We start from the raw sequence: 26787 nt of genomic DNA, 5'->3' as shown, positions 1-26787 counted from the left end.
TTCTGAAAGCCGGGGGCTCGTCATTTCCCTATTAATAATGCTATGTCACGTTGATAGTACGCACGCTGTTCATGAATTCGGAGTACAGGCTATGAGAACAGCGATAATGCAAGGAAGGGCACGCGAGATAGATGTCAGTTTTTGTTGCGGGAAAGAAAGAAGCCCAAGAAGGCCATTTGTTTTTGAAGTGTTGCGTACCGCACGATAACTCGAATGGCTGCTAGTAAGTTAAGGTATCCCAACTAATAGCAGGCACAGCGCCAGGGCCGCTTAACCTAAAGCACGAGAAGCGGCCTTACCCATGCAACCAGCAACAAACATAGGGAGTGCGTAGTACACACAGCAAACCAAATAAAACAGGTGTGTAATTATGAACATACAGAAAATTGTGCAAACTCCACGTCGTAAACAGCGTCGTCCTTCACTTGCGAAATGCACTTCGCTCTGACGGGTACGGCGTCGTCTGCTATCACTTGCTCCGCATCTGCTACATGGCTGAGCAGACACTGACTTTTCACCAAATTGCTGCCACGCGGACAGAAGTGTGTACATCCTAACTGCGCGTAACGCGAAATTCTCAAAAACACGTGCAGGACGCGTGCAGCGTGCGAGCAAAGTAACGCCATAGTAACGTGTTTTTAAAGTAGCTTGAAGGGGACAGTGGAGGGGTCAACACTCGAGTAACGAGTTTTTCTCCCCACATTGACTGACAACGCCCAGCACCGCAGCGCCTCCCACGGCGTGGGTCTCCCCTATAGAAAAAGTTCCATTGTACTCCCGGTGGCTGCTCAGGCCGCAAGGAAGGGAGCGAGCGTGCGCCTCCAGACCGGCCGTGGCAGTACGAGGAATGTACGCGTGACAACCCGACAACTGCGTGGGCGAAACTGCATCACCGCAGGGCCAAGAAACAAGGTGCAAATTCGTAGCGGTAGGTGGGAATAGTAACTGACGTTAACTTGTTCAGACCGAGTTTAGACCAATCGACGAGCTCAGTGGTACGTTAAGTTGTCCATGGGCACGTTTACGTCACTGCGCGTACGAGGGGGATTGGTCAGGTAAAGGAGAGAGGCACGGGAATTGTTTTTCGAAATGTCTGCGCGAGGCGCAGCGCTTTAATATTCGGAAAATGTGATCGCCGCAGTCTCTGTACGAATTGGCGAGCTTGTTCCGAGGGTGTAAAAAAAAAAGTCGGAGCCTATTTACTGGCCCGTTAAAAAAATATGGCTCCCATATTTTTTTAAATATGGCCAGGAACCGAAGTAGTTTTCGTGCTGTGAGTTCTCTAAACGGAAGCGTTGAGAGCTCAGCAAGTTTACGAGCCGTCACCTGATGCCTCGAGATAGCACGTGCGCCAGCGACCCCGCGCTTCGAGCGATGCAGTCCCCCTCACCCCTCCCCTTGCGTCCCTTCAAGCTCCTTACAAAAGACTGGTGGGGCGTTTCCTCTGGGCACTTCCTCTCTGTTTGATGTAGGCGCTGAGCCGTGCTCCCAATTAGGGTTGCAGAAGTTGCGCCTTTTCCTTTCCTCAACCTCTCCTCCTCCTCCTCTGTTTGATGAGAAATTGACGGCAGGCCTGCACGCGGGAAGACGTTATCGCATAATAGACCCTTTTCGAAAAAGGGCGCCCCTAGCGCCGCGCGCGCAAACTGCAGTCTACCGCCATTGTGAGGGCACCGCAGCAGACGACGCAGGCTTCGGCAACGTGCCTGTGCGTGACATTTCAGCACCGCCTAATCGTGAACAGTCGTCAACGTTTTTCGTAGAGACGGCGTGCTGCAATGGTGCAGACGTGCTGCGTTCCCATGTGCCACCATCGAGGATATCGCTACGAGAACAACGATAAGGTACACGATAAAACTTGAAGAACGAGCGCACGTGCTCTCTCTCTGTACGTGATGTCAAACGGACGTGCGGAAGGGCGCCGTTTTGTAAACGCGCTACAGAAACGGACGTGCTTATTTCACAGCGCCATGTGTAGCCTTGCTTTTATTAATGAATAGTCTTCTCCCGAGTGCCTGCATGCGCTGAATTGCGATAGATTGTTTGTGCCGAAATACTGCGAGGGTTCGTAAGGCCAGCCATAAAAATAAAAATGAAGTTGCGTACCGTTAATTTAGTAGCGACAGTACTCGCACATCGTAAGCCATGTGTCAACATTTGTTAGTACAAACAAGGGCGTAGGCAGAAAATTGTTTCGGGGGGGGGGGGGGGGGGGGGGGGGGGGGGGGTTGGCACCACCTTGATCTGAAGTGGGGGCTGAGCAGGCAGATGTGGTCGAGTGTCATTTTGTGCTCTGTGTGCCATGGCAAAAAAAAAAAAATTTTCGGGAGGGGGGGGCACAGGCCCGGCGTGCCCCCCCCCCCCCCCCGGCTACGCTTCAGCATACAAATATACCCAATCCGTGGCGTCCGGAAAATAGTTGCGTGGTGTGGCTTGCGGCAGACAGGATTACAGTGACGTCCTTCCTTTCCTTCGGTGAGAAGTTTGTAGCTTTCGGTGAAAAGTTTGCAGCTTCGGCGAGCCTTTTTTTTTTTTTTTTCCCTGGTCCGGGCGCGTACGCGAGTTAGCTGTGGTCACGGTCCCACAACCGCGGCAATGGAGCCAAACTGCTCGTCCAACCCGTTGAAGGGTACAAAATGTTGCTCATTGTGCAGCGGAAGCGCCTCAGAAAGACCAACGGAGAGTACTAAGAGCTCGTTCAAGCACGTAAACTGTGAGATTTCAGTGGATGACACGGAGAACTAGCCGCAAACACAAACATCACAGCACCCACGCATTTGACGGCTCGCTTTCCATGCCCTCACGATGGCGCTGGCTATCCCATGCTCCTTTGCGAAGTGAAACTGACGAAAAGCCCACCGTCAGGTGGCGTATTTATGAAAAGGGTCTATACCCAATATTAATGCGAAGGCCTTAGATGCTTCATCAAACACGAAAATTGACCATCGGCGGCGTCAATTGATGCAAAAAGTAATCATCATGTGATGGCGTCATCATGACATCATAGATGTCAAAACTTGTGACGTCTTCATGGCGTCATATATTGTGATGTCACGTGATGACTTCTTCACATGACGTCGTTGCCTTGCACTGGTTCCGTGATCGGTGCGCTGATCATGGAGGCAGTGCAAAACCAGGCGAGGTGCAGAAAGCTTGCAGAGAGGGAGGGGGAGGATCAACGCACCGATCGAGTAGAAAAAGAACAACCTGGCTTTCGCCTTCGATTCGTCTTTCTCTCTGTGACGTCGATTCGAGACGTCACAGAGAGATTACGGCACACGGTGCCACGGTACATCCTCGCCGCCAGTAGTGTTGTGAATAGTCTGGAGAGTAGGAGCGGAGGCAGAAGAAGGGGTGGTAGGGCCAGGATTCAGTTCGATGTCGCCTGATGGCATAAGCAGCAAGCAAACATGAGCATTCATGCACGCTGAACAGAGTAACAGGTCAAATGTGTCAATCCAACGAGCTAACAAATCGAACAGGTGGTAGGGGCGCGACACTGCGAGTAGGAACCGGACACTTGTACGGGAGCAAGAGGCAAGTGGCAAGTAACTAACCTGCGTTAGGAGCATTCACATGACTGGGTTCCCGACAGTGCCGTGCCCCGAATGGCCTTCCAACAGGGGCGGTATCTCTAGGCGCGGCGCCGCTCCTGTGCACTGTGTTCCACGTAGGGGCCAGACGAAAGACTGGTTGATGACCATAGACAGCGGGAGCAGGAGAGCATCGCTTTGAGCACTTTCGATAGGCGGTAGTACTCACTTCCAAAGAGAGCTTCAGTGTTGACGACGACGGAAAAAGCCGTGGCTGCCCAAAGGAGGACCCCTTCTAACGGTGCCGTGCCCGACGGTGCAGTGCCCGTTAATCACTTTACTTCTTAAAGGGGTGGTGTCATTTAATTTCGAGGCTATAACAGGCCTGTTGTGGGTTTCCTCTGTATGCAAGGACACTCCACACAAAGGGTCGGACACGGCAAACGTTTAGAATATATTTTAATTCACTACCAAAGTGTACCTACATGCCCATTCTCCCGATCGAAACCCATCGCTAGTGCGCCAACTCTGACGTAGATCTGTAGGATGGGCAACGAAAGTTGTAGTGACATCACGACAAATCTGCTGTAGTAACGTGAGTGACCTCCGGACCTCCGCCACTTCCGCAACGTACGTACCGGCTGTAGTGAACTAAAATATATTCTAATTCACTATAGTACTGGCAAAGCATCGGTTGCTACATCACTCGCCGAGTTTCGATCACTTCTTGGCTAAGTGTGTCACAGCCTTGTGTGGTCACGTGACCACGCCTCCTACACTTTTACGTCACTGCCCAACCTCGGCGCCCAGAAACCAAAACCGAAAGTTGTCCACATCAAAAGGCGATATTAAATTATTTAGCGAGAATACATGAATCTTGGTGCGTGCATCATGGTTCCTGGTGCTATAGGAAACGCTTACAGCAAAGAACGCGCAAGCCACAAATTTGGTGGCACCGCCCCTTTAATAACCACTTTACTGCCATAAAACCTTGGTTGAGATCTGTTTTGTATCGTTTGCTGCAGTTTTTACATTTACACAAACATATGCAGTCATAAAAAAAAAAGATGTTCTGGAACTGTGAGACTGGTTGCTTTTCCACATAGAGTTTCTTACAATAATACCTAGAGGGGAATCTGGCGCTAGTGTCTACGCGGGCTCCTTGAGCGGCACTTCAACCACCATGGGAATGATGGGAAGTACAGGCTTCGGATCTGCTTCGGATGGCTTTCGTTCTTGAGATTCGCGACGCTTGTTTGCCGTGTGTAAAACAAAGTGATATAACATTATTTCCAATTAAAACTTGCTTCATTCTTTTGTACGTAAAACTTACTGCAAAAAGTTTGCGTGACCGTGAGATGGAATTCAACCACCAGGGTGTGCATTGCCCTGCAATTGTTAGAGTCACTAGAAAAACTTAAGAATACAGTAAAACCTCGGTGATACGAATCTCACGGGGTTACCAAAAATATTTGTATCATCCGAAATTCGTATCACCAGAAAACATGGAAAATTAGTATGTGACAAAAGAAAATTGGCATACGTTTTCATTTAGTGTTTCTCAGGGCCGCAGCGACGTCATGAACAGCTCTGAATGATTGCCAGTAAAGTTTTTAGACGTCAACGAACGCACTTGTTCTCGTAAATATACGGCGCATGCGCGTCTGTGTAATTAATGAACCACATGTGTTCTGCCCCATGACCGCCAGCTGCCCCTTCCTAATCTTACTACGTTTTTCTGCATGACACTAAAGTACTACGGTGAATGTGACTTAAGAAGCGCTTTGCACTCGATAGATAGAGGCCAAGCTTCTACGCCAAGGCCGCCCGCTTCCTCTCTTGGGGTATTCGTCCACCTTTAATGGGACTTCATGACGGACCCGCTGCCCAAGTTTCAGTTTTGTTTCATAGAACGTCTGATTGCGGGGACATGGCTTGCATCGACGTGGCAGGCACGTGTTAACACAGTACAATGACGCTGCTGCCTCGAGCACAGGAGCACGCGTCAACCCGTCGGGTAAAAAAAAAAAAAAAACGCGGCGTCAACGTCATCTGTAATCTAAACGCGAAGGCGCCTAAAGGCCTCCAAGATTCGCGCGCACTATCTCGGAGGCAACGACGCACCGTTGATGGTCGCGCAGCGCGCTTGCCCGCTCACGCGCGTGACTGCCGCGTCTTCCGCGACAGCGCGGGCAGCACCTGTTCATACCTGCGCGCTAGCGTATGTTCGTATCAAACGTCGCGGGGTGCAAATCGGTTCGCAACAACCATGCTCCAATACATTGCAGGCTAATGGGCCTTAGCCGGGACCACAGAAAAATTCGTATCACCCCGAAATTCGTACGAGCCTTGATCGTATCACCGAGGTTTTACTGTATCGCATCTGTTTTCCGCACGTCGCCGCCGATGCGATTGGCTTACTCGCATCACGTGACCTCTCGCCGTCATATCCCTTCCAAGCGCTTTGGGTGCAGGCCCGTTGAATGCAGAGCGCGGCCGGACATTTAGCAGTACCACGGTCCCTAGAAGTACTTCGTCGCTTTTTTAAACGCGTCATGCAGATGCCAAAGAGTAGCTCACCAGTAACTGAACGTTGCTGGTGAGCTACTCTGGGAATTTTGTATATTTTTGCATTCCGTGTGGGAAACATGAACATCAAAGAGCGTGGTTGTACGTGACTGCATAGTTGGCCGCGGAATGAATTCGCCCCCCTCGAAGAACACTCCTTTCTGTAGTGAACTACACAAACTTTGCTGGAAAAGCTCTCAGGCAACAGGATACTTCACCTTTTCTATTCGCTATGTTCAGCGATATTGAAAACTACATACTACATACCTTTCTATTTGCTCGGCTGTTTATGTCTCGATGTGTTGAACAGATTGTGCATGCATTTCGAGTTATAAGCGTGTCACGCACGAGAGCGAAATCGAAGACTTATTAAAATAATAACTGTTTACTGTATACCTTGAAGGCAATTGTCGCATGATCATTTGCCACTACGCAAAATTGAAGCGTGGAACTCTGTTGATAAAATTGGTACAAGGCAATGTTATTGAGCGTGAGCGTATTTTATTTTTAAAAAATGTTGCTAATGCTGCATTGCGCCGAGCGTACCCTTGCAGTACTGCTTAGTGGGTGAGAAATGGTCACAGAAAAAAAAAATCGGCTTATCCTCCCACGCATTGAGAGAATCGATTTCATGCGAGCCCCAGATCTACTGTGTTGCAGTAGCATGCGCGTTAAAAAGTTTCAGGATGTGCTATTTCTGATCAAAATAACATAAAGCACTGCGCCGAGGAAGTTTTAACACGAGCGCATTACGAAAAAAGAAAGTTGAAATTAAAAGCAGTGCAGAAACCGAACCCCAGTTGTTTACACGCTGGCAACGAAAAAAAAAAAAACTTTGTCGGAACGCAGCAAAATATTTGCAAATGCACTGCAACGTTGGGAATATTAAGGAGACAAAAAATAGGAAATGAAACAACTGAGTAGTGACGTCAGTCATTTTCGATGGCCTATTTTCTACCTATCTATTAGGAAATGACAACGTATTCGCAAAATAAGATGCACCTTACCTACCACACGCCGATTCGCCCGTGCGTTCGACTGCTGACGTTCCGAACCGAGACAAATACTTCACGCACAACTTCCACTTACTGTACACACACCACTTTTATTACAGATAGCACCCAGCTCAACAGCAAGCATGGTGCGCAAGTAAGGTATGCGTCAGCGATCAGTCGAAGGACGCAATGCTGAATGTTCGCGATGTTCGATAATGTTCTTGAATGCGCTATGAAGTCAACCTGAACACCGACTGCAAAGCTAGTGCAAACAGTTAACATTCCCCAAGTGTCGAAGTAAATGGCATCTCGCACGGTCATTACGCTAATCCAACTATAAAGCTCCGGACTTTGCGAACACACCTGGCCGTGAAACGAAAAGAGACCGATGAAGCCACGAAGAGAGTTCGCGAGCACATGGCAACATTCACCTGCACGTTTCATTAGCTACACCGCTTACCGCGCAGTCGATGACTCGAAGTCACTTCTGATATCCTTTTGAAGAAACACACACACGTATATTGAAGTTACGCCGAGCGTAACACGGCATCGAGGCGAAAAGATCTGTCACTTCTCAAGACACACTACCAACGCGCCGGACGGTCCGGAAGGCAAATGGCCGCCGCCGCCCAATGTTGCCCGCGTGCAGCCTACCTTTGCGGTACTCTGAAATTTTCCAGTGACTCTAGCAATTGTGTTCCAGATTTCGCATCACCAAATAATGAATTATTTTTTTACAACACTTGAAAACAAACATGCTTGTTTTTCCCTCGAAAGTACGCATTATCTATTTATGGAAATAACAGTACTGTCTGGCGATTTTTTAAGGTCGATGGATCTCAATGAAATTCGCTGGGTACGTTCCTTTGCACGTTTCCGTCGTTTATGCCAAATTACAGGCTTGAGACATGCGCAGATTGTTTGCAAATGAATTTAGAGATTGTCTGCAAACGCCCTCCTGGCTTCTCACAATTATTGGCAACATTGCGTCTGTGACGTCAGTACTGGGAAGGCGGCGGAAGTGACGCAGCCGAGGGCACCGCTAATTTCGGCGCTTCGGCCGCTACAGCGAGCGTCTGCTGTGCACAAGGCGACAGACAGCGTTGGTTTGGCCGGCGCTTCGCTGGTCGTCCTGGCTGTCACAGTTTTCATACTCTGCGCCGGCGTGACCGGCATGCCTTGCACAACTTCCGGTTCGTTCGTAACATCTGCGTCATACGTAGACAGCACACTCGGTTGGGTTTCGGTTTCGGTGTTGCGTTTTTTTGCTTATTTAAAATTATTCTCCAATTGGCCGAGTATTTCTGCTATCGGGCCTGTAACAGGAGCGTCTCAGGAACATAAAAGCACCATTACTTTGACATAGCCGAAAAATCGCCGGAGTTGGCCTTTAAAAAAGTCCAACTCCGGCGATTTTTCGGGGTCATTGGATCTTAATAAAATTCACTGGGTATGTTCCTTTGCACGTTTCCGTAATTTATACCAAATTACAGGTTGGAGAGATACGCAGACTCTTTACAAATGAATTTTATAGATTGCCCCGACTCTCCCAGCAGGCTTCCCACAATTATTGGCAACATTGTATGTGTGACGTCATTTACGGCAAAGCGACGGAAGTGACGGAACCGAAGTGCCACTACATTGTCTGCTGTCCACAAGGCAGCAATCGCGTGTGTTTGGCCAACGCTTCCTTGGTTCGGCGTGCGAATTTCAGTTCCTTGTGGGCCTGCGTGCGATGGGTGGCAAGTGGTGTTGCGTTGTGGCTGCACACCATTCCCCGTATGATTACCTGAACACTCACGAAACACTCGCAGCTAACGATTACTTTTCGTCTCGATATTAGACTGTTTTAGCTAGCAGTGCCGGTTTGCCGCACGTACACTGCGGTAATACCGTACCGGCTGAAGAGTGCACATGCGTGAACATTGCCGTACGGAAACATTTACCGTAACGTAAACAAGGTCCACCGTGACCGGGACTATTCGTGTACCGTATTCTGCGCGTCGTGCGAAAGGTTGTTCGTACTTGGCTTATATTTATTTTTATCGACCTCACCGGCGCGTTGTCAAACCCCGATATCCACAAACGTATGTACTCTTCCCATTGCATTGTTAAAAAGTTTTAGTTAGTCCGCAAACTTCGACGTTAGCACTTCACCCGATCGCGGCAGCCACAAAATTCAGCCTGCGTCAGCCACCTGGACAGTTGGCGCCATCTGGAATTGGAATGCGCAGCCAGGCATGCACATGGCTAAATAGGTATGTTTTACTTCATCGTAGAGGAATGGCTTTTGTAATTGGCCTCCAAATGCGTCTTAATTGCAGCTGTCATTGTGCGAAAGCTTCGAGGAGCATTATGCATGCGGCAAGGTCAGTGTTGTTACGGCTGTTGCGGCATGGTCACCTTTCTGCTGAGCGTCTGCTTTTCGCCGCTCTCGCAGCTTTCATACTCCCCGCTGGAGGAACCGGCATGCTTTGCGCAATTTCCGGTTAACAAGTTTTACATCACGCGAAGACAGACTGCTTGGTTGGGTTTCGGTTTCGGTGTCGCGCTTTTTTGCTTATTTTAAATTATTGTGCAATTTGTCGCGTATTTCTACTATCGGGCCCGTGACAGGAGCGTCTCAGGAACATAGAAGCACCATTACTTTGACATGGTCAAAAAATCGTCGGAGTTGGCCTTTAACGTATCATCTGCTGCGATGCCAGGTGCGTCTGTCCAAGTGGTCTGCCTCCAACTCATCTCTCGTTTTGTTGTGAAGTCGAGTCAGAGGAGCGTGACGGTGCGTCTACTTAGCTTCGCCGTCGTTTTGCAGCCGATTTGAACGAGTTTTGGCAAGACGCGCTTATCAAAGAACGTGAACTCTATGCAATTTCCTGCACTGGCATGGGACGCTACATCTGTGTGCAGCGGTGAATGCACGATGCTTTACTAAAACTGCCATATACAACCTGTAAAGCTGCAACGAAATAGCAAATCAAGAGATCTAGCGGTCTTCAGCCTTTTTGAACAACAAAGGCGCTGCTTGAGTGCTTTGTAACGCACCACACTACCCATGCCTCGCGAAGAACGAAACTGAAACTGGAGAAGAAGATCCGTAGACAGTTCGCTAATTAACGCAATCCAATCCGAAGCCTGTACTACGAAGCCTGTACTTGCTGCGCCAGTTTCCTCTCTAGGTTATTGTATGAAACTCTATGCTTTTCCACCTCCGAGCTTGGAGGAGTGTGCACATGAGGCTTGTGTGTGACAGCTTCTATTCTCGCTTGTGTATCTCCACAAACAGCGTCATTCTGTGCATGGTGTAAATTGTTATGGACAAGGTAGATATTTCTCACCTCGGCACATTGTTTTTGTCTCCCCTTTTTCCGTGGAGTGCGGTGCCATGTTGTTTGTCACTATGGTAACGGCGTGATCAGCGCGCTGGATGAACCAGGCAACCGTGGTGCACCAGCTTCCACTACACAGGCACCACTTTACATAGTGAGAGAAGTAAGCTCACTTGACTCCGTAAAATTTGTGTTCATGGCAGTCTTTCTTTTTTCGTGTATTTTGAATTTTCGGCACTCACCGACTTCGAACTGCGTCCTCCTGTCCTGTACCATTCTTGCTGTATTTATCTGTACAGTCAAACCCGAATATATCAAACTCACAAAAAAATGCCTGTCAGTTTGATATAGATGGATGAATGGATGGATGCTATGAGCGTCCCCTTTATAATGGGGTGGTGACATGAGTGCCACCAGGCTCGAAGAAAAAAAAAAAAACTTCCTTGTTTCATGTTGGGCTAATACCTTATCTACATTGATTAAATCTATGTGATCATACCAAAAAAATGTAAATTCACGGTCCATCTTTCTGCCTCTTAAGGCAGAATGACCTTATTTTTCCCCATTATTTATTTTTGTACTTTATCTCTACTTTTCTGCCACCAATACTCTAACCGTCTCTTACTTATTTCTATCGCGGACGTGTTCAGCTTTCCATTGTTGTCCCTAAAACCCAAGGCTTCCTGTAGACTCATGCCCACACCTATATCTGGGTGAATATCGCCACATTCAATCAGTACATGTTCCATCGTTTCCTTAATTCCCCCGCAGCATGTACATTGTTCTTCTTCGTTACTGAATATCGCTTTATAACTACGCGTTCTAAGGCAGCCCGACCTTGCTTCAAACAGTAAAGCGCTTCCCCTTGAATTATCATAAAGCCTTTCCTTCCTTATTTCGTTTTTTTCCTTTTCGGTAGTTACTCAGAGCCGGCTTCTTTTCCATCGCTGTCATCCAATAAGTCCTCTCCGCCTCTCTGACCTTCCGCTTAATGCTCCATGTTGCCATATCGCCCGCACTGCTAGCCCGTATATTTACTGGTGAGCCTCCTAGTTCTTTTTCTCCACTGCGTGTCAACGCTTTTTCTATACAATTACCTGAAAACCTTCTCTGCCCATCTACTCTTCTTCATTTTCCTCAGCCGCTCTTCGAATCTCATTTTGCTCTGAGCTTCCCTAACTTAAAAGCCTGTCCATCCCATATCACCCTTTACAGCCTCATTCGTCGTCTTCCCGTGAGCGCCCAACGCGAGGCGGCCCACCGTCCTTTGATTTACATTCATTCCTGATTGTACCTCTGACTTCATGCACACCACTGAGTTCCCAAATGTAAGCCCCGGGACCATCACACCCTTCCACGGCCCTCGAAGCACCTCCTAGCTATTGTATCCCCATAAAGCTCTGTGCTTCATAATTGCAGCATTCCTCTTTCCCTTTGGTACCGATGCGTTCTCTTGTACCTCCATATATCTATCCCCCTCATTTACCCATACTTCGACGTACTTGTACTCGCTTACCCTCGGTATTTTTTGGCCCTGTATTAAGACCGCATGGTTTTCGTGATCATTGAATACCATCAATCCACATTTTGTTGCACTAAATCCTAGTCCTAGAGCCTCACATTCCCTTTCGCATATATCTGCCAGTCACTGTATATCATCTTGACTGTCTGCAAATAAGACAATATCATCAGCATAAAATAGACCTGGAAGCTTCTGCTCAACCATCGTGCCGACCTGTTTGTGTGACAAATTAAATTCAATGTTGCTACCTTCTAGCGCTTTTTCCATCCTCAGACCCTTTTCATAAATACGCCACCTGACGGTGTGCTTCTCGCAGTATCGCTTCGCAAAGGAGCGTGGGATAGCCAGCGCCATCGTGAGGGCATGGAAAGCCAGCCGTCAAATGCGTGAGTGCTGTGATATTTGTGTTGGCGGCTAGTTTTCCGTGTGATCCGCTGAAATCTCACCGATTGCGTGCTTGAACGAGCTCTTAGTATTCTCCGTTGGTCTTTCTGAGGTGCTTCCGCTGCGCAATGAGCAACATTTTGTACCCTTCAACGGTTTGGACGAGCGGTTTGGCTCGACTGCCGCGGTTGCGGGACTGTGACCACAGCCAACTCGCGTGCGCGCCCGGACCGGGAAGAAAAGGCTCGCCGAAAGCTACAAACTACAAACTTCTCATTGAAGGAAAGGAAGGACGTGACTGTCGCAGAACTATGCGACCGCAACCGGTGAAAATCCTGTCTACCGCAAGCCACACCACGCAACTATTTTCCGGACGCCATGCGTTGGGTATATTTGTATGCCGTGGTGTAGCCAGGGGGGAGGGGGCACACCGGGCCCGTGCCCCCCCTCCCACCCGTGCCCTCTCCCCCCCCCCCCCCTCGATGTTTTTTTTTTTTTTTTTTGCCATGGCACACAGAGCACAAAATGGCACTTCGACCATAACTGCCTGCACGGCAACCACTTCAGATCAAGGTGGTGCCCCCCCCCCCCCCGTCTCCCCCGAAAAAAAATTGCTGCCTACGCCCCTGTTTGTGTGTACTCAAAAATGTTGACACGAGGCTTACGATATGCGAGTACTGTCGCTACTAAATGAACGGTACGCAACTTCATTTTTATTTTTCTGGCTAGCCTTACGAACCCTCGCAGTATTTCTGCACAAACAGTCTATCGCAATTCACCGCATGCAGGCACTCGGGAGAAGACTATTCATTCATAAAAGCAAGGCTACACATGGCGCTGTGAAATAAGCACGTCCGTTTCTGTAGCGTGTTTATAAAACGGCGCCCTTCCGCACGTCCGTTTGACATCACGTACGCAGAGAGAGCACGTGTGTTAGTTGTTCACGTTTTATCGCGTACCTTATCGTTGTTCTCGTCGCGATATCCTCGATGGTGGCACATTGGAACGCAGCACGTCTACACCATTGCAGCACGCCGTCTCTATAAAAAACGTTGATGACAGTTCACGATTCGACGGTGCTGAAATGTCACGCACTGGCACGTTGCCGAAGCCTGCGTCGTCTGCTGTGGTGCCCTCACAATGGCGGCAGAGTGTAGTTTGCGTGCGGGGCGCTAGAGGCGCCCTTTTTCGATAAGGAAGCTTTTTTTTTTCTTTTTCTTTTTTCTTTGAGCCTGGTGGCAGACATGTCACCGCCCCGTTATAAAGGGGACGCTCATAGCATCCATCCATCCGGTCTATAGGGCATAATTCGATATAAGCCTGCTAAATAATTGGACATCATAAATTCACACACCATTCATGAAAGCACTTTATTGACGAAGCTAGCTTAGTTTCGCTTGAAATAGTCTTCCATTTTTCTCTGTTTGAGCAACTTCGCTGCCTGCGACAGCACGCATTTCTCAACATGCTCTAAAGAGTCAGAGCAGGCAAGGCCGCAACCCTCCACATTCGCGCAGATGTGCCGGACTAGTTTGAGAGCACCAATTACCTCTGAGGATGTGGGCAAAGGATCGTCGTTTCTCATGCCTTTCTTTGAACCGCTGTAGCCAACCGGAGCCACTTTGAAGATCCTCCCTGCCAAGGAGAAAAGCCATGTCCTTTGCTTTTTGTTCAATCATGGGGCCGGACACGGGGAGGTTGCGCAACCGAACGTCGACGAACCACTTATACACGGCTGCCTCGACGTCTTCATACACGGTCGTGCATACACGTCGGGTGCCACGGGCACCGGGTCTTATGTCTGCTTTATCCCTAATCTCCGCCTTATTCTTCAAGATCATGCTGAGAGTGCTCCTCGGAATCTTGCACGCTGCCGCGACGTCTGACTTCTTTTCACCACGTTCGACTCTATTCATAATTTCGAGCTTCACGGCGAAAGGCAAATTCTGCTGCTTCACGCTAGCCATCACGGCACAGGCGCATGGTGCGAAGCACAACGAACGAGAAATGCAGGGAGATAACCTGCATGACCCGCCTACTCGCACGACGAGAGTACAAGAGGCCTTGATTGGCTGTCTCAGCAAGCGCTGCGGGCGCGTCAGGATCATTTTTTGCAGGGGGGTGACGGCGGCTCAACCGACACGGCGCGGTCACAGTAGGGAGAGCGGGTCATGCGCCGCCGGGTTAAACCACTTTTGGAGTGAGCGGTGGGGAAAAGCGCCAGTTTACCTCCGCTACGAGGGAAAGCCAACTTCCGGGGGCACTTTTGCCCCGCTTGACGTTCGATATATCGGGAGTCGCTGCTATTCTTGTTCGATGTAACCGTAATTTTCGCGATATATTCTCACTGTAGCTATACCGTGTTCAGAAGTTGTTCGATATACAGGATAATTCAATATAAACGGGTTTGATATAGATCCTTCAGTCAATTCAATGTGTGAGTAAAAAATAGGGGTTTGAAAAGTGTTTGACGGCCTCTTCATTGACTTTTTTGGATTTGCCTTTACATTATCTTTCAATCTGTGTGTGCCCACTGGCATGTAACCAACCTGTTTTTTACTGTGAGAGCAGCTCAAGGCTCGAAACGAGATTTGCGGTGTTCCTTCATCTCATCTGCTACACTGTAGTTGTATGATTTCTCCACTGCTGACTGCCATGTTAACATCCTCAGTTTCACCTTCACCAATTTGTGGAGGCTTTCACTCTGACTTAGAGAGCCAACTGTATGTGGTAGTGATAAGGGGCAGCTCACCAATAGATGGAGATGATCTGTGCACTGGAGATAAGTTTTTCTACGACATCAACGACGATGTCCTCTGTGAGAGCCCGCTGAAATTTGTTGAAAGCAGAAGGAATCGCTGGTCTATAGACTTTTTTGCCGTGCTCACACACCTACTCAGCTTTTCACTTGATGCTGATCACTTGATGCCTTTGTACAGGCTGCGTACTGTGCCTGGCATCCAGGTGCTCGGCTCACCCGATGTGAGTGTGGTGGCCGTTGGCTCGGAGGAGTTTGACGTCTTCCAATTGATGGACAAGCTGACAAGTCGCGGTTGGAACCTGAACCCACTGCAGTACCCGTCGGGTTTCCACTTGTGTGTCACGTTGCTGCATGTAGCTGAGAATGTGGCGGACCGGTTCGTCGGTGACATTCGCAAGTGCACAGCCGAGATCATGCAATCACCTCGCTTGCCAAGCACTGGAAAGGTGAGACAACGGGCCTGTTGTTTCTGGTGTTGGTGGTTTGGCAGGGCTCCAGGGAAAAGACATGCAGGACCTCTTGTGTGTCTCATGTTATGTTTTTTGTACCATTGATTAGAACTAACAGACAAGAAGGACAAACACGAAACAGTATAAGCACCCATTTGGCCCACAAATAGGTCCTGCTCTGGAGCTTTGCCAATTGAATACAAACAGATTTCCAAAATTACCATGCAGTCTTGTAGTGAGGGTATAATGTGGGTTGGAAAATTTGATGGAATGCTTCAAATGCTGTTTGATGCATAAGCAGGGCCAGCAGTGTGTATTCATTGAGCTTCCCAGAGCACTTTGGCTGTGTTGACATTCTCCGCCAGTACCGACTCCCTGTTGTCTTAGCATGTCACTTCTGTGGTGTGTACATCCACGGATTGTGGCTGCTTACAGTCTCTTGTGCTTGCTTGCCGAAGAAGTAATGGGGAAAAATACAGAAGCTGTGTTAGCAAGAACCAGCTTCACAGGAACTTGCTCTCACATTTTACACTGCCTTCGAACAACTCTAATCATGCAGCGAAGATGTATTTTTCATGTCAAGACATTAGCGCTATAGAGGGACTCCGCCCCCATCTCATTTATAACCGTAAGCCATTAAAGCCCAACTTCAGCAATGAATAAGAATGGAAACCTGAGCTAGTTAATCCCGTGTGTGCTGCATCAACCAGAGATTAGGCGATGTGTTGAGCATATCCAGGTAATGGCAGTTCTGTGTTTCTGAGATGTTCTTGTTATGCCCCTTGTTGTGTAGGGCAGGAGCGCGGCGGGCCGACGGAGAGGCCGAACAACGGGAGGGCGCGTAAAGTGACGACGCAGAGACCAAGCTTCGGCGAGACTGACGGGAGACTGCTCTCCCGCGTTTATTGCAGGTGGTTTTAAGGAGGGAGAAGAAAGGCTATTGGTCAGCGAGGCATGGGTCACATGACCGGCATGACCACGCCGGATTGGTGGTAGCAAAGAGGCATGGCAGAGACCCAGCTCCCCCCAGTAGCATGAATAGAGAGCACAACAGCACTGGTGTCTTAGCATGTCACCAGGGGTCGCACGACACAACATCGTCCCGCCCTGGGAAGAATTGCATCCTTATACAATCCTTGAAGTATAACTGAGGTACATCAGCAACACTAAAAAAAATTCACATTCGAGTTCCGATCGAGATGACACCTGCAATAACGCAGAAGTTCAGTCCTAGATGCACATATTACAACCTATGCTACACAAAAACAAAAAAAAGTCACTTCACCACACCAACACAAGTGCCAGCTTGCACTATTCACGGAAAGTTCACACACATGCACTAGACCTCTGCGGCTATACTGCGGGCCTCTAAGGCAGTATAGCCCCAGAAGACGCGGACTACGTTAGTCTGTGATGTAGTCCTTCAAGTGGGCTGGGAGCTTGCGCATCCACTGTGGGCGACGTGACCTAGGCCCTGCAGGAAGACTTTGCGAGTTGCGGCTGTTGGGAGCCGACTTTGAAGACCCGTCCCCATCTCTCCCAGAAGAACTTGGCGGATCGCGGCTGCCATGAGCCGACTCTGAAGACCCATTCCCATCACTCCCAGGCAAAAAACTTTGTGGGCTGCGGCTGTCTTGAGCCGACTTTGAAGACCCATTCCCATCTCTTCCCTCCCCCGTGTTGGAATTTGGTGCATTTACTGTAGGTGAGGAGGAACACCCAGGACTTTCCTCCTGAAGTCCCGATGGTTGATCCTGGGTCGCAGGAATCGGAGTGTGCACTTCAGCTGGTGCGCCGTCGCACTGGACAGCCGGGGCACTAGGAATGGATTGCCGAAGCAACAGCTCATTCAACATTTGAAGCAGTTCATCCACATGGGGCAGTGGGAACCCGTTGATGACGATGGCCTTGTTCGGTTCTCTCAGATCGACGCAGAGGCGGATGTCCCCGTCTTTCTTACGGACGACCACGAGTGGCGACACCCATTCGGATGCCGACACCCGCTCGATGACGTCGTTGTCTTCGAGTCGACGCAGCTCGCTGGCGACTTGTTGCCGGAGCGCCAGAGGCAGGCGACGCAGCTTGTCAGACACTGGTATGATGTCCGGCCGCCTCTTGACCCGGTGGACGTAGTCCCTGACAAGTCCCAGCTCCCCGCCGAACAGGTGCTCGAACCCCGGAGGCACACCTGCAGGAAGCTGCGAGGAAACGGGTGAATCCAGACGACACGTTAGCGTTGCGCCGTCGATCAGGAGTCCCAACTGCTGGATGGCGTCGAGCCCCTGCAGTGAAGTGCCGTGTGCTGTCATGTAGAAGGTGACAAAGGCCCGCTTGCCATGGTGCGGCAAGTCTGTGCGGAAATACCCTAGGACCGGTATGCGGTGCTTCGAAAAATTCTGCAGTTGGATGGACGTTTGGAGCAGTCGATGCTTCGAAGCGAAAAGCATGTCGAAGTTCTTCTTGGTCATTAATGATGCAGTGGCTCCGGTGTCCGCCAGCAGTGACATGTGCCTATGTCCTCCGACGACAACAGGGATGCGCAAGTCCCTTGGGCTAGTCAGCGCAGCTTGCACGGACAGGACTGTGGCAGTGCCGGAGTCAGCGTCTTGGACGGGGGCAACTTCCTGCACCGACACTTGCCGTTTACGGCAGACTGCCGCGAAATGCCCCTTGATGCGGCAAAATTGGCAAGTTTTGTTTTTGGCCAGACAATTTCTGAAATTCGCCAAATGCCCTAACTTGCTGCAGCGAAAACAAGTGCCAACTTGAGGCTTGGAAGCAGGCAGACCCTCTTGGCCGCGAACTCCGTCCTGGAGGCGCGCCGACGAGCCCGCGTAACCATCTTCGACGCGACCACCCGAGTTGGGGGGGAAGCCGCCGCCATGTTGAGTCACATGCGGGGCCACCGTGGAAGCAGCCCCGCCATTTTGTGATGCTGCTGCGTAGCCACGTGCGATGTGATGGATGCTACCGCCGTCCCCGGCGAGCGAGCCGAGTAGCCGTTCATTCTCTCCGAATGCCGCGTTGGCTTTGTTGAACGCCTCCAAGTCGCGTCCAACTTGTCCGGCTTTCTGCAGCGTAAGGGCTTCCCCGTACGACAGTAGTTTGGCCCGTACATGTGCATTGGTGACCCCGTGAATTACTTGGTCCCGCACTCTGTCGTCGTAAATGGTGCCAAACTTGCACGAGAGGGCTTTCTCCTTGAGAGCTGCGACAAATTCGAGGAAGGTTTCGCCAGGCAGTTGTTCGTGGCTCGTGAACAGGTGCCGCTCGGCTAGCACGTTAGTCGTCTCGGCGAAGAGCCCGTCCAGGAATTGTAGCAACGTGTCGTACTCCATCGCCACCGCCGCTTCCGTCGTCGACACCGCACCCGTGCCCAACGCCACCGGCGTGCTGGTTGTGCGTGGTGCATTTTGGACGCCTTGCGCTTCGAGCTGCTCCTGCGCGGCGAAGTATTTCCGCTGGCCCTCGACACCGAGTGCGCTGAGAAGTGCTGACACGCGTCTGTCGTCCTCCCAGCCACTTCCGCCGGCCGCCTTCAGGTGTACCTGGAAAATTTTTTTCCATTTATGCCACAGAATAGGAGGCGTGCCGGGCACATCAAGGAATGGAGGAAGGTTGGCAAAAAGGGCCGCCATGTGTGCAGGAGGTAGGCAGTAGGCTCAAGCAGGAATTGGCGTCATAGAAGAAGCCGGAGCAGGAACAAAGAAAAGTCAGGTCGACGCCAATGTAGCAGCAGGGAGGACAAAGCACCAATGTGCAGGAGAAATGTGACTCGAGGTAAGTGTCACTTACGTCGTGCTCTTCCTGGCGTCGCCTGTTGAACCGGGTTCAGTACCTCGTCGCCATGTGTTGTGTAGGGCAGGAGTGCGGCGTAACCCGCGGCGGGCCGACGGAGAGGCCGAACGACGGGAGGGCGCGTAAAGTGACGACGCAGAGACCAAGCTTTGGCGAGACTGATGGGAGACTGCTCTCCCGCGTTTATTGCAGGTGGTTTTAAGGAGGGAGAAGAAAGGCTATTGGTCAGCGAGGCACGGGTCACATGACCGGCATGACCACGCCGGATTGGTGGTAGCAAAGAGGCATGGCAGAGACCCAGCTCCCCCCAGTAGCATGAATAGAGAGCACAACAGCACTGGTGTCTTAGCATGTCACCAGGTGTCGCACGACACAACACCCCTGATAGTGGGAATGGTTAGCAAATCTGAAAATAATTTTCAATAAGCAAGAATGTGCTAAGCTGAAACTGGAACTCAACCAAGCAGTGCACTCTTTGTGTGGCATATTAACATGTACAAGTCATGTGGAAAGGTGTGCAAAGTGCCTGGCCAGTGCAGAGAATGAAAATGGCTAAGGTCAGGGTGTGCACAGGTCCTTGAAATCCTTGAATACCCTTGGAAATCGAAAGTCGGTTTTCAAGGCCCTTAAAAACCTTGAATTTCTGACCAGTCCTTGAAAAATCTTGAATTTGTTGAATGCTAAATTTGAATTGGTATTTGTCATCATGAAAACGGTTTTCATTGGTGAACTTTTGTTTTTGTTTGAGTTCTAAAATGTAGCGAAGAAGCCGTTATACCTATTTAGCCAACTTCGTTAGGCATCTGGCAACATTGAACGTGAGTGGTGCAAGTCTCAGAGCACCGTACACCTCATGCCAATGGCTGAAAACGTGCTAGCGGAAGTAGTATCGGCTGTGAGCACCCCATCGCTCTCGCATCTCTCAGGGTGGCCAGAATGGGGAGGTGTGAAGAGCGTGTGAAAGCCGCTAGGGCCGCTGTTCACTTGATTCTCTTAACGAGAGGTCGCTTCTTTGCCAGCACATCAGTGCCTTGCGTTCATCTGAATTGCCCCGATGATTAAAAAGAAGGGAAGAGACGTGGCTGATGGAGTCTGCATGCAGAGGAACTGTCTCAGGAGACGGAAGGCAATCAGGAAATTCCTTCTCGTGCACACAATGTCTGTAGATCATGCATCGTACAGTGTTGAACAAAACAATGTCCTTCTTACATATTACGTTGCTGGTAACATTGCAAAAAAGTGTGTCCTTTATAATAATGGGATAAGTGAAAGAATGCCTGCCTAATAGTTAAAAAGAAAATATGCCAGGAAATTAATCTAAGAGCTCAGACAGGCAAGCAGTGGGATTCCAGTGGACTTCATATCTGTCGAATGCCAACCTTAGTTAAAAACAGCGAAAAACAAAACATGGACAAGGACACAGGACTGCGCTATATAGTCCTAGCTGTGTCCCTCTTGTCCGTGTTTTATTTTCCACTTCTTTAAAACTGGCTTGCATTCAAACGCTATTAGCAGTACAACCTTATTGTGACCCTCGAGCACACATTTCTTCAACAGATCTCGTCTTCACACCCATTCAGCAATGGCACAATAGATATTGGCTGCTCCCTATGCACTGACGCATTGAGCACAAGTGGTGCGGTTTGAGTGCTTTACTTTCAGTCCCTTTTTTTTTTTTTTGGAAGGCATAAATGAAAATAAGACGAAAATAAAATTAAAGGGTCAAGTCATGTGCGCCATAGTGGCAGTGCAAGAATGCATTGGCATGCAAAAACAAAACATGAGTGGTGGTTGTATAAAGTACCAGATACACTCGACTAAGGGTCACTCCCCCCAACTTGGCAGCCCAAATTTTGAAAAAAAAACTCTCGCCAGCAAAACTTGCATATGGCACATTTCGCGGGGGCCACCACATGGCAATAGTGGCTTCGTGCGCTATCTGTGAGCACTATCTGGGAGATCTTGTCGCTTTTCTCGCCGGCACCATCCATCCTTTGTGCCGCACAACTGCACAACCGCTTGCGATTGGGCTATACGCAGGTGTATATGGCATAATTATATAGGTTTTTCCATACGTGGATCAAAAATTGAACAAAAATTTCACACTTCCGTGAAAGGGCCACACCCCATCAATATAGCGGAAAAAAAGTGCAGCCCTTACACGAGCATATACGGTAGTGCTCTTGTGAAAGCATATGAGGGGTATTCATAAAGTAGCAGCCGTTAATTTGTGAAAAGTAATTTAATTAGTGAAATTATATTTATGACACTTTTAGATTCAGTCGCACAAAACTTGTTCATTTTCTTCATAATTGCGTTAGCTTCTCAGCACCTTTCGTAACACTGAACAATAAGCTTCCTTAATCCATCAGAATTGAAGTTCGGTGCCTGAGAATTTAATTAGTTGATGAGGGTCTTCAGATGTTTCGGTGAAGATGAATTGACTGTTTCTTTTTTTTTCTGCATGAGGGTAGTATATCGACATCTCTTGAAGAACGGGGCAAGTCGTCTCTCTTATGTCGATAGAGGTCCCCATGATATTCTTTCTTCTCGGTGTTAATTGGTCGTTGAGCATTTTCGTTACCCACCTTGTACACAATTTTGCAATGTCTGAGGTTTTATGTTGTACTCGAGTAAATAGTGGGGCATCCAACAACAAAAAATGTATATCGATCAGGCAGAAAGGTTATCTATTGTTGATGAAATCTTAGACCTTGGTTCACTCGTCGAACAGAGTCATAGGTCTCAATACTGGACCTCCCACTCCGTTCTTCATATAACGCACGTTTGTGCTGCGATTTTTTATTCATGTGTATAATGTTTCCTTCACTCATCGCTGTAAATCTGCAAACTAGACAACTCTTCCTTAATGCCACTCATGATCCTTTCGCACAAAATTGAATCACAGCATGTACTCGGCAACTGGCGGGAGTGATGAACTCTGTCTGCAATCATGGCATGGATCCCAATAATAAGTTTAGTGCCTCTAGAAGAACATGGCCCTGCATGTGTACATGTTTGTTCTGAAATTCATTTAGTTGAATCTCTTTCTTTGTCTCTTTATTGGTTCATTTAGAACAACATTGACATTGTCCAAGGGGACACGGCTCAAGGCAAACATTGCCTGACTGGGCCGTGCCACCCATACAGCAGCAGCAGCAGCAGGAAGACTACTTTTGCAAACATAAAAGCGTACATAAATATCAATCGTAACACTTGTTATACACAGATTAGATGTACAATTCATCAAAATTAAAGGCAATAAACAAAAATAAACAAAAAAGTCAATGTTATACAGTTTGATAGATACTTACTGAGCACTACAAAAGTAGAAGCACAAACATCTACAAAAAAATGCACACATAATTCTCGAAAAAAAGAAATGACTGAATGATAGAGCTCACGAGCCACATGCTGAAAAAAACATTGATGCAGAATAGTAATCTTCATAGATTGAGTCTTCTGGAAGTAATAATTCTCTTATCGTTCTTTTTGCTTCGTAATTCCAGAATTGAGGAGATCTGTAGTTAAGGTTTAGGAACAAAAACTGCAAGTTCTTGTTGATATTTTGTTCTGCTATGTAGTATAGGTACCAAACTATTTCTAAAATTATAGCCAGTCGTTTTTACACAATATTTACTCTGGAAGGAATGTTTGTCAATCTGAAATTGCCGCATAATTTCGAGGAATAGTTTTATGTATCAAGTTTGGACACTGTTGATATTTTGTATTTGCAATAGTATGATTTGGTGCTGACCATACGTCCTAAGTTTTCTATTGTACGTAGCATGCGGTTTTGAAGTGTTTGAAGGGATCTTAAATTATACTGAGTAGTGGTCGACCAAACTAGAAGACAGTATGTTAACCCAATGTAGGTTAGCCTATATTTTTGATACAGTGATATAAAAACTGGCTGTGGTATATTGATATCAGGAGTGAGACAGCTGCGCATATTGCACATTTTTGATGCAATTCCGTTTTCCTGCGCCAACCTGCTCCAAAAGCATCAAAATCGCAAGAATTGCGCCGAACTTCTCCAAAACAGCCTCGAAAGCCAGAATTTCGATGCCCACGTCAGCTTTGTTGGGAAAAAAGGCTGAGTTGACAACATGATTTTCCAAGTTGCGTCTATGCAGCGCCTGGGATACCAAGAAAATGAGACGTTCGTAAAACGCGTAGATGCGCCCAACCGTGTTTCTATGCACCTTTCTAATGAGGGCTCCCATGATGCTGCCATAACCTCCTCTGGGTTGTTGTGCGTGGCGCCCCAAAAATGTTGGGCCGAGCGTGCTTCTCGCTAGCCTCTGTCTTCGGCCGTTATCAAGTGACATGCGAATGGCTCTCAGGTTCTTTGTTGTGCGTAGCTTGTTCCTCCGGTCGCAATGGTTTTCGCGTCGACGCTGCTGCGTGTGGTCACCTACGCTAACATTTGCTGTGAGAGTGTTTGTACCGTTACGACCCATACCGTGCACGGGAGAGGCATCACCCTTGTTGCATCAACGCGGCGACAACTAGCTCCCTGCATGCGGCGCGTCTCCATGATGCTCTGGCGGTTTTTCACGCCGAAGCCGGCAGCGGACTGATGCAAAGCGCCTTTGTGTCGTTCCCCAATGAAAGCGTGCAGTACACTTACAACAGCGCTCTGCTCGCAGTACCTTACGCGATAGTCAGTGCGAGATGGCTTTATGAGATAGTCAATGCGACGAGGTATCTTGGCGCCCGCGCCGCGCTCTCGAAGGCAGTACTGCACGAGGGGGCAGCGAATGGCGGTAGCGTGCCTTTGTTCTCACCTGTTCAAAGCGTGCAGTAGGTTTGACACTACGCCAACCGCGTGGCCGAGCTGAAGGCGCTTATTGTGATGTCCTCCTTACAAACACTGACCTACAGGAAGCTCTGGAGAAGCTTGAAAAGCTAAATAAGCAGATCTACAAAAAAATCACTTTCACCGCAAATGAAGCAATGAATGTGATAGCATCAAACTGTAATATTATACGAAGTAAGGCTGGCAGCTAACTAGCGCTTATGGATCCGATCTCGCGTAACTACAAAACGCTGGTGTAAGAGAATACAGTGGCTCAAAGGAGAGAAGCACTGAGATCACAGCACTAGGGAAGGGTATACAAGCCGTCTGTGATGCCAGCCGAGATGGACCGCGTGCCAGTGATTGCGACCACGCTCTTAAAGTCAAAGTCCACAGTTGTTGCTCGAGCGACCCCCCCCCCCCCCCTCGCTCGCGTTCCTTCGTGCTCCTTCAAGATGGGCGGCGCGTTTCCTCCCTGCATGAGCAGCAATCAACGGCAGGCCTGGCATGCGGTGTTATTATTGCGCGCACCCTCCGTGCAACGGGGGTCGGTCGGCTGTTTTCATCTCTGCCTCAGCCGCGTTCGTTGCTATCGCTTACGCACTTTTATCCAAGGATAAAATATGCGATGCGTGGGGGATGTTATCGATTTGGACTTTATACGGAACATAAGCTCTTCATAATATCCATGTAATTGCTATCGCAATAAAAGCCAAAGCAGTAATCTGCTACTGCTATGTAACTGCAATTCTTGTGCAATCACTTTTTCTTTCTTTTTTTTTCAAATTTTTAATAAGTGAGCCTAGTCTGCGGAACCTTTTTTTCAGTTATTTCATGCGTTTCTTACTCGGGCTAGATAGGTCGCATAGTATTTAAGAAGGTAGCATAGTTCATACCTGGCGATACTTTCTCCAATGACTGCTTCAGTGTTAAGTTTATCCTAGGCCAATTTAAATATGTACTTGTCCCCCCAAGTTGCTACAAATCCGTTTTTCAAGCTCCTGAGATGACATAAAAAATTCCGCTAACTGCTCTAAATCAAGGTTTTCCTGCTCCAAAATCGAAATTTTGCTGCTCCAAAAACGGCTCCCAAATCAATTTCAGCCGTCTCGCCCCTGTTGATATAGAAATAGTATAAAACAAATTTCATCAAAATCAAGCCAGTAGTTTACTGAAAAAAAGTGGGAAAACACTGTCCCACCGTTTGGCTATCGCGAGATGAAGGCACCATCTCGCGATTACATCAACGGGTATTTGGGATGGAAACGGCCAAAACAAGTGGCACGGGGTATCACTCCTCAAGTTGTGCTGAGGAAACTTGTGCGGACCTAATTTCCAGCAGTAGAACACCAGCTGCACGTGCGCCTATTGTAAGCCTTCTTAGTATTGTGGTCTGTTCCTGTAAAGCTTACTTCACCGCATGCACCAACCGTTTCTTTCTCCCTTTGCCTGTCCTGGCTTTGGCTGTCGAAATTGTCAAGTACGGCTGTTGTCCCTGAACATGTGCCTACTTTTCAAGAGGTATATGATATCGAGAAAAGTATTTTCACGCAACAATATCCGCAATTACGCTGAGGGATCAGCGTGGCAATTTCACAGGGGATTGTGTTTTGATGCATTTATCGGCCAAGTTATTACGCAAATTTACAAAAACACGTGATGACTGGAAGCTAAGTGGCCTCTCTGAAAAACCAGAAAAAAAGGAGATTATCCGACCTTTTTAATTGGTAGGTTCTTTCTATCTGAAGAAGAGGAAAATTCAGAAGCTAGTATCTAAAAAAATTGATCGAAATTCAACACCATTGTAACACTGGTTCCACCCTTCGAAAGCGTGGTAAAAGAATTTCCCTCGAGATTACGAAGACTTGGGTAAGATACGAGTGACTTAGCATTGCGCTAATTGCAACGGGTGACGGGGGAAAAAATTTTTCTGCAGGCGGAAAAGTGGGACGTATATGTCCCGCTGTCGCACAAAGGGTTAATCGGGAATGTATTAGTGCGTTACAAATATGGTGCTTCATGTTTGTTGGTAGTAGGCCCTTAGCCAGGAATTTTTTTTTTTGGGGGGGGCCTTCACTATTCGAGAAAAACACCTATTTTCATTATTTATTTATGGTAAAACACACCCCTCCATCAAAATTTCAGGGAGCCTGGGCCCCTAGAGGGGCCTGGTTGGTAGCAAATATCGCAACCTGTTTAGCGCACCTCCAGCGTGGGCAATACTATTTTTAAGAGAGTCTATATGTGGTCACCATGACATGACCTCATGGAATATAACTTCCAAGAATTTGGCTGTGCTTGCCTGTTCGATGTTTACTTTTTGAAATTGCAGCTCAAGTTGAGAAGGCGTGTTAGTTCCTTTACAATACAATCAAACGGCCCCTACTTTCTGAATGTGTTTCGTATTTTTTTTTTTGTTCAATTTCTACTCCCGCGGATAAGCCTCAAGGCAGAGGCTTCACGGGAAATGCAAGTTTTCCCGCTGTTAATATTTGACTCATCGAATTTAATGTATAACTGTCAGCTGCAAAGACTACTATATGCTCATACATTTAATTGCAGTCTAAGTCAGCATTAAGCTACAATCCACACAACTTGGTTGAGCATTCAGAGCAACAAAACGAGGCTCTTGTGCCGGAATTTCTGT

At 48.3% G+C, this 26787-nt stretch overlaps 1 protein-coding gene across 2 annotated transcripts in view; it reads left to right on the top strand.

Moving 5' to 3' along the window:
• Window positions 1-26787, top strand: part of LOC119389128 (sphingosine-1-phosphate lyase) — a 369711-nt gene that overhangs the window by 323138 nt on the left and 19786 nt on the right. For both annotated transcript variants that reach the window (XM_037656375.2, XM_037656371.2), the window contains one exon: window positions 15271-15538. In XM_037656375.2, the coding sequence (XP_037512303.1) occupies window positions 15271-15538 (268 nt within the window). The remainder of the gene's footprint in view (window positions 1-15270; window positions 15539-26787) is intronic.

The sequence above is a fragment of the Rhipicephalus sanguineus genome, chromosome 1, assembly GCF_013339695.2.
Source record: "Rhipicephalus sanguineus isolate Rsan-2018 chromosome 1, BIME_Rsan_1.4, whole genome shotgun sequence".
Lineage (NCBI taxonomy): Eukaryota > Metazoa > Arthropoda > Arachnida > Ixodida > Ixodidae > Rhipicephalus > Rhipicephalus sanguineus.
Note: the sequence above shows the minus strand (reverse complement) of the source record. Positions and strands in the feature narration are given on the sequence as shown.